General features: G+C 33.1%; 1 protein-coding gene across 1 annotated transcript; it reads left to right on the forward strand.

The window, feature by feature from the left end:
* The first annotated feature begins 5,330 nt into the window (after nucleotides 1-5,330).
* Nucleotides 5,331-7,584, forward strand: LOC127094254 (BTB/POZ domain-containing protein At5g03250). Its single transcript, XM_051033111.1, has 4 exons — nucleotides 5,331-5,464; nucleotides 5,645-5,714; nucleotides 5,827-6,984; nucleotides 7,177-7,584. The coding sequence occupies exons 1-4, from the start codon at nucleotides 5,403-5,405 to the stop codon at nucleotides 7,582-7,584; spliced, it is 1,698 nt and encodes a 565-aa protein (XP_050889068.1). The 5' UTR covers nucleotides 5,331-5,402.
* The last annotated feature ends 1,600 nt before the right edge of the window (nucleotides 7,585-9,184 follow it).

Genomic DNA, 9,184 nt, shown 5'->3' on the forward strand with positions numbered 1-9,184 from the left:
GTCAGACATGTGTATAGAATGTTTAGTGCGAGGAAATTTTTCAAGAGCTTAAGAAGAGATTGACATTCATGCCAATATTGATTCTACCAAACCCGAGTGAATATTTTATGGCTAATTGTGATGCATCTAAGTTAGGGCTAGGAGGTGTGTTTATGAAGAAGGTCTAGGTTGTAGTTTATGCTTCTAGACAACTTAAGACTCTTGAAAGAAATTATCTTACCCATTATTTGGTATTAGCAACAGTAGTTTTTATGCTTAACATTTATCGGCATTATCTTTATTGGCCGAGATTTGAGGTGTTTAAGGATCATAAGAGTTAAAAGTACCTATTTGACCAAAAGAGTTGAATATGAGGCAGAGAAGAATTATCACCAAGGCAAGGCTAATGTAGTGGCAGATGCGTTAAGAAGAAATTCATTGCATATGTAGGCGTTAATGGTCAATGAGATGGATTTAATTGAGCAATTGAGAGATATAAGTTTGGCATGAGAGATAACGCTAAGTAGTGTGAAGTTGGGTATGTTGAAGTTGATTATCAATGTACTAGAAGAAATCAAGGAGTGTCAAAGATTGGATTTACGCTTGATAAACCAATTTTTACTAATCAATCAAGGAAAAAGAATGAAATTCAAAATGGATGATAAACGGGTTACGAGGTTTCGTGACAGAGTTTGTGTTCCATATGTACCAGAACTTAAGAAAATGATTTTTGAATAAGGTCATAAGAGTGGTTTGAATATTCACCCAGGGGGCACAAAGATGTATCAGGACCTTAAGATGGTTTGGTGGCCAAGTATGAAGATAGATGTTGCATAATTTGTATATTCTTGCTTCACTTGTAAGAAATCAAAGATAGATCATCAAAAGCCATCTGGATTGATGCAACCATTGAGTATTCCTAAGTGGAACTGAGACAATATCCCATGGATTTTGTGGTGGGTTTTCCAATACCTCTAAAGGAAGTGATTATATCTGGGTTATAGTGGATATGTTGACTAAGTCAGCTCATTTTATCCCGATAAAGATCATCTACCCGTTACAGAAGTTGGCCGCCAATATATATATATATATATATATATATATATATATATATATATATATATATATATATATATATGTGTGTGTGTGTGTGTGTGGTGTGTGTGTGTGTGTGTGTGTGTGTGTGTGTGTGTGAGATTATGAGATTGCATGGAGTTCGATATAGGATAGCTTCAAATAGAGATCCGAGGTTCACCTTGCGATTTTGTGAGAGTTTACAAGAAGAACTAGGAACCAAACTAAGGCTGAGTTCTTCTTACCATCCTTAGACTGATGGCCAGATGGAGAGAATTATCCAGTCCATAGAAGATCTAATGAGAGCCTGTGTTCTATAACAAGGGGTAGTTGGGATAATTACTTTCCACTTATTCAGTTTGCCTATATAATAGTTTCCATTCCAACATCAGAATGGCATCTTTTGAAGCATTATATGGGAGGAGGTGTAAGACACCCTTATACTGGTAAGAATATAGTGAAGGCTTTGTATTAGGATTTGAAATAGATCAACAAACTATCTAAAAGGTTAAGATGATTCAGGAAATGATGAGGTCATCATAAAGTAGACAGAAGAGTTATCACGATAAGCAGAGTAATACCCTCAAATTTCAAGAAGGAGATCATGTGTTCTTAAGATTTATTCAAGTGACTGGGGATGGTCGGGCGTTAAAGTCTTGAAAGCTTACTCCTCATTTTATTGGTCTTTATCAAATCCTTAAAAGATTCGGCAAAGTTTCCTACCAATTTTCATTACCCCCATCTCTCTCAAACCTCCATAGTGTCTTCCACGTCTCTCAACGTCGTAAGTATATCCCTGACCGTCTCATGTGATTCGATTAGATGATGTGCAAATAAGATATAACCTAACCTATGAAACATCACCCTTTAAAATTGAAGATCGGGAGGTAAAGTAATCCCTTTGGTGAAGGTTGTGTGGGGAGGATTCATTGAGGATAACGTAACTGTGGAACTAGAGAGCCAGATGAATAAGTCTTATCCAGATTTGTTCTTCTTAGGTAAATTTCGAAGGATGAAAATTCATTAAGTGGGGGAGTATTGTAACACCTCGATTTTTTAATTTAAAGTTTTTATTCTATTTTTAGTGTTTAGTGTGATTATTATTGTGCTATTATTTAGAAAATAATAATAATGTAGATGTGGTGATATTGGTGTAGAAATAATTGCAATATTGGGAAAATGAAGGTAATAACTAATTAATAGAATTTTGGAGTTAATAATAGTAATTAATAAAAATAAAGGGTTAAGTGTATTTAAGAAATTATGAGTTAGTAAAATAATTAATAAATTAGAGAGGCGTAACGAGAGATATTTGGAAAACTTAAGAGGATTAGATGGAGTGAAAAAAATAAATACATAAATTAGGATTATTATATAAGAGAGAGGGAATGAGAAAGGGAGTTTTAGAAACACATATATGTTCTTGAGAAAAATGAGAAAAGGAGGTCCCCATAGTAGTGAGAAGTGTAAGAGTAAGATCTCATATCACCAAGAATTCAAGAATTTCTTCTTAATCGACGTAAGGGGAGAGGAGATTGTTCTATATTTGGTGTTTGAGCATTAGGATAATGGGGTTTCCCTTAACCCCTTATTAGGTTATGTGATCCTTAAAGAGTGAGATTTTGTACAAACTTATATGTTTGTGATTTATGTATGTTAATAGATTATACCATGTCTGTATTATGAATTTTCTAGGAAATTGTTGTGCTGATACGATATGGAATATGGAATATGTAATTGAGAGCGACTGAAAATGAATAATGATGTTCATATAAAAATGTGATATATTGATGAAAAACCATGATAATTTGTGATGATTGATCATATATATATATATATATATATATATATATATATATATATATATATATATATATATATATATATATATATATATATATATATATATATATATGTTGAATTCATGCTCATTATGGCGTAATGAATATTGGATGTTGAGTATGTGTTGATTTTTTGCATGTTGGGTATGACGGATATACGTTAACCCTTGCTTAAACTATTTTACATGATTAAACCAATTTTTCATACTGATTTTGAATTTCATACTATTTTAAGTCAGAAGTGCTAGGTAGTGAATCTGTGATGGTCAAAAATTAATCGATGTTCTTCCCTTGAGTCAAATATGTGAAATTTGAGTAATTACGTAATAATGAGAATCTAGTGTTTAAATAATCATAAATGGACTTAAGATGTGAATACCATAGATATGAGTATCATTATGGTAAATATGTATATGAGACAAGTCAAAAGTTAGGACGTAAGTGCGGTGTTAATGCGATAATATCAGTGTATATGAAAAACTTGTTAATACCATGTGATTCGTTAAGAACCGATGTCTTGTGTGTTTAGGTTTGGTGAGAACTAGTGTTGTTTGAGTTAAGGTTCGTGAGAACTTGTGTTAAGCCTTTTGGGCAGTGTTATATGGTTCGTGATAACTGGTGTTTAGTCTTTTTGGAGGTGTTATAAGGTTCGCGAGAACTGGTGTTTAGCCTTTTTGGCGGTGTTATTAGGTTCATAAGAGCCGGTGTTAGCCTTAACCAACTGTGTTAAAAACTTGGTGTTAAAGGTTCAAATGGAAGTTCTGCATTTGTTTGAAAACATTCATGCATCATATATAATTGATTTATGTAGGACTTTGACCCGGTGTTAGGACTTCGGTTTGGTGTTTAGAACTTCGGTCCGATGTTTTTTTACTTCGGTCAGGTGTTTTTAGAATTTGCAATAAAATAACTATAAATCCGGTGATGGTATCACATGCATGAGAGTATAGGAGATGAGCATTGCATATTTAATTTTGCATGTGTTTATGAATTTGTGTAATTGTTATTGACTATAAATGATGTATTAAGTATTATCCTTATTGTTTTTACACCATTTAATTATAGAATGTACTCTCACTTTCTTCTTTGTTTACATGTCTTATAAACGTATACGTATGCAGATGATTCTTAAGTCGATATTGTGGAATGATATTTGTTGGTTAATTAAAGAAGAGGGCGTAAATGGTCTCTTTAATTTATTTTCTTTCTAATTTATGTTTCATCGGACCTTAAATCATCTAGTAGTTTCATTCTGAATAATAACTCTGATATTGTAACATCTGAATGGGTCTTTTATCATTTCTTTTATTTTTTCTTGAACATAATTATTATGTTTTACTATTATGCTTTACTATTATGTCTTGAATTTAATTTTTCATTTTAAAATAAAAGTTGAGTACTTTTTTATGCGACGCCCTTATCGCATTCTATTACATATGCAAAATAGTTCATTATAAATAAAGTAGGAAGTTAGATTGTTTATCTCATTCTCTTCGTGTTTCGCCATAATGCAAATGTTTTCTTCTTTCTCCTTTTCTGATTCGTTTGACGAATCCATATCAGTGTCATCCCAAACTATGTATAACTTCTTTATTTCTTTTAGGTCTTTGTAAATTTTTGCTTTTTATTTTGTTCGGAGGGTTGTTTGGATTTATATGACCTTTCTTTTCACATTGGAAATAAGTTGTCACAATTCATCCCCTCTATAAACATTTTTATCTTCTTTTTCCAATATGCATATCTCTCTCCATTAAAGGATGTGTGTTTATTTAGTGAGTCAATTTAATTCATTTCTACATCCTGAGACGATTAGTCTTATAATATGAGTTATTCTCTAATGCCACTTGTTGCCCAAGTGACTTCAAACACAAGAGACGGTGAATTGTGTTATTTGATTTTTAAAAAGTTATCATAAAACGATAGATTTTTGATTACGTAATTGTACTATAGTCGATTAAACAACAAGTGTAACTTTTCTAATTAGGCAGAATCCGCTCCTTAGTCGATTAGGTAAATACCATGATTGGATTTTAGAAAATTATAAAATAGATGAAAATTTTAAAAAACTTTTTAGTGTGTGTGCATGCTTTAGTATCTCAAAAAGTTCTCTTATGTATTTAACTAATTAAATATTAAATTTAAAACTAATTATGTAAATTAGTGAGTAAGAAGAAAATAAAAGAAAATTGGCAATAAAAGATTATTCATCAATTAAGACACTCTTCATTCATTAGTTTATTAAGGAAAAATAGTAAATAAACATTAGAAAGAGTTAAGTGAAAAGAGGTGTAGGAAGTAATGAGCCATGCAAGTAACACCTAATCTTATGAATTTTTTAATAACACAAAAATTGCGGAAGCATTTGTTTCGGTTATTTCAGTTATGTGAGCTTCAGAATCGCGATCTGTCCTGTGGACAATAATCATTCATCACAATCACAATGAAACGATTCCACTCTGCTCTCATCTCTCTATCACATTTGAATCTACGTTAACCAAGCTGCAATCAATGGCATTGCTCAAGCTTGGATCCAAATCAGATGATATATTTCGTCACGATGGCCAAACATGGTAACCATTTTTTCTCTATTTTTGTTAATCACACTATCATCAATTCAAATCAAACCTGATATGTGATTTTGTGATCATTCGATATGACCTAAATTATATTTTATGTTTTTTTATTTTTGTGGATATGATTTCGCTATTATAATCTCATAAGTTTTTGACATATGAGATATCTTGTTGCAGGCATTGTACAACTGGACTTATTAGTGATGTTACCATTGAAGTAGGCGAAACGTCTTTCTTCCTTCACAAGGTATGTTTTTGAATTCGAACTTTAGTTGAGAACGATGAGTTAGGGTTAGGGTTTGTTCCACTGGGGAATCAGAAATGTTCGGTGAAGTAAGTTGTGATTTTTTATGATGCAGTTCCCCTTGCTTTCTAGAAGTGGATTACTAAAGAAACTCATCGCGGACTCATCACATGAGGATGGAACAATTTCCGTTTTGCAACTTCATGATGTACCCGGTGGAGACAAAACATTTGAGATCATAACAAAATTTTGCTACGGCGTAAAACTCGAAATCACATCATTAAATGTTGTTCGTCTAAGATGTGCGGCGGAGTATTTACAAATGAATGAAAATTACGGTGAAGGAAACTTAGTCGACTTGACAGAAACTTTTCTCAACGAAGTTTTCAGCAATTGGTCAGATTCTATAAAAGCACTTCAAACATGTGAAGAAGTTAAACCATATGCAGAAGAACTTCATATTATTTCAAGATGCATTGATTCCTTGACCATCAAGGCATGTTCCGAGGATATTTTATGCTCCGAAATTAAATCTCAGGCTTCTGGTGATGATTGGTGGTGTGAAGATTTGTGTATGTTAAGTTTACCTTTATATAAAAGACTTATTATATCAGTTGAATCAAAAGGTATGAAACCGGAGAATATTGTTGTGACGTTAATATATTATCTTAGAAGATTTATACCCTTGATGAATAGACAATCTAGTTTCAATGAAAAAACTAGTGTTAGTCAAGGGACAACACCAAGTAGAAGTTCAGAAGTGAATCAAAGGACATTATTGGAAGAAATCGTAGGGTTGATTCCGAATAAAAAATTTGTCGCACCTTCGAAATATCTCCTTAGGTTGTTAAGAACAGCTATGATATTACATGCGAGTTCATCATGCATAGAGAATTTGGAGAAAAGGATTGGTTCTCAGCTTGATCAAGTTGAACTTGTGGATATTTTGATTCCAAATATGGGATATTCAGTTGAGACACTCTATGATATAGATTGTATTCAAAGGATTATTGATCATTTTATGTCAATGTATCAACCTGCAACAGCATCAACTACTCCATCATGTGTACATGAAGAGGGATCATTGATTGGTGGAGTTGATGCATTGACACCTATGACAATTGTGGCTAATTTGTTGGATTCTTATCTTGCGGAAGTGGCTTTGGATGTTAATTTGAAGTTGCCTAAGTTTCAAGCTCTTGCTTCTTCAATTCCTGATTATGCTAGGCCTTTGGATGATGGTTTATATCACGCAATTGATGTATACCTTAAGGTAATGCGTGCATCGAGTTGTTCGTTTGAAAGTTATCAGACACTTCAACTTTAAAATGTATCTGACAACAGACACATTTTAAATTTGAAGGGGTAGCGGTGCACAGTATGTTGCCTGTTTGCCTGCTAAAAAGTTGTACTCGAGTTATTAATTACGACGATTCTAATGTAAGAAAATTCGTGACAAGTGCAGGCACATCCATGGCTGATAGATTCAGAAAGGGAACAATTTTGCAGACTTATGAACTGCCAAAAGCTTTCATTAGAAGCAAGCACACACGCAGCACAAAATGAAAGAGTACCACTAAGAGTAATAGTGCAGGTCCTATTTTTCGAACAGCTTCGACTTCGAACATCGATTTCTAGCTGGTTGTTTGTTTCCGACAACCTCGAGACTTCACAAAGTGGAAACCTTGGATTGACAAGGAGTAATGGAAATGGTCATGTGGATACCACACAAGGTGGTGAAAACTTGAGGGATCGTGTCTCAGAGCTAGAGAAGGAGTGTTCAAGTATCAGAAATGAGCTTAAGAAACTTGGTAAAACTAAGAGAGGTTGGAGCATTTTTCCAAGAATTTTCTTTAGAAAACGTTCCTCCTAGTATTGGAATATAGTTGGTAGAAGATCAAATATGTAGTTGCAATATAAGAGTATAGACACACCATTTGTCACCATGAATTGAAAACCAAATTGTTATACTTGTTCATGTTAACTGAAAAGTACATATAGCTCACTAGTGGAGATTTTATTCAACTCCATCTTCTAATTTTTTCCCTCTCAATTCAACTATAGATAATATATAAAAGAGCTAATCCAACCACATGAGAAAAATTGTCATCCTTTACATCTATTGAACCTCCTTGCAAATTCATGTGAGAAGGATTCTGAACTCTTTCTTAATTTGATTCTAAACATGAGAAAAGTGGAGGTTGAGGTAGATTTAGTGAGAATATTCAATGCTTGTTAACTAGATGGTATCTGCATGACTTTGAGAGATTTGGCTTGAATATTTTCTTAGAGGTATAGTTCCAAATGTTTGGTGCGAGAGTGTAGAATAGGATTGGAAGCAAGACAACACTTATGATGTCATAGTGAATAATAGGTGGTTGAGAAGTTTTGAGTTTTAGTTCATGTAGAAGAGAATGAAGCCATGGGATTTCATATGAGATAACTGCAAAACTTTGATATTCCGCTTTAGTACTTGATCTAGATATAACAAGTTGTTTTTTAGATGACCAGGAGATAAGATTGTTGCCCAAGCAAACACAATAGCCTGTGGTGGATCACATATTTTCATGATTTTGACCCTCTGAGCATCACTGAGGATTGAGATATTGAGGTTGTTTGATATATTAAGGGTTAATCCATAGGTTGATGTAACTTTGAGGTATCTAAGGATGTGTTTGACAACTTTTCAATGAGGCTCTTTTGGTGAGTGCGTGAATTGGCATACCTTGTTGATAGCAAAGGCCATGTCATGTCTGGTTATGGTGATATACTAAAGAACTCCTATAATTGATTTATATAGATATGGATGTTTAAAATATTGAGTATCTTTTAAAGACATATTGTGAAGAAGGTCATTGATATATTTGGTTTGAGTTAGAGAAAGAGAGTTTGGAGAGAGTTTTTGAACTTGAAAGCCAAAAAAGTAATGAAGATCACCTAAATCTTTTAAGGGAGAATGTTTATGAAGGCAATGGATAAGATTGTTTATGGTTGAAGATGAGTTGTTGTAGTGATAACTTCATCAATATAATCATCAACATATACAAAAATATATAAGGTAGTGGTAGAGGTGATTTTAGTAAACAATGAGATTTCACTTTTTGTGGTTTCAAAACCCGATTGTAAGAGGAACGGGTGAAACTTTTGAAACCTAAAACTCGGAGTTTGTTTAAGGCCATATAGAAATTTATGTGGTTCACAAATTTTAGTTTATGTGGATAATGTGATAAAGCTTGGAGGTTGGGTCATATAAAGGCATTCATCTAAGTCATTTAGAAATGATGTCTATTTGTTTGATTTTCCCATTTTTGAATAGGTCAGTGGTTAAGATGACACATATGGTTGTATGTTTAATGACGGGTTCAGAAATTTCCAATTCTTCTTGTTGGTGATAGCCTTTAGCCATAAGTCTGGCTTTAAATTTGGAGATTGTAACATCAAAGTTGTATTTGGTTTTGAATACCCATCAGCAA

Source organism: Lathyrus oleraceus, chromosome 6 (assembly GCF_024323335.1).
Source record: "Lathyrus oleraceus cultivar Zhongwan6 chromosome 6, CAAS_Psat_ZW6_1.0, whole genome shotgun sequence".
In the NCBI taxonomy this organism is placed as follows: domain Eukaryota; kingdom Viridiplantae; phylum Streptophyta; class Magnoliopsida; order Fabales; family Fabaceae; genus Lathyrus; species Lathyrus oleraceus.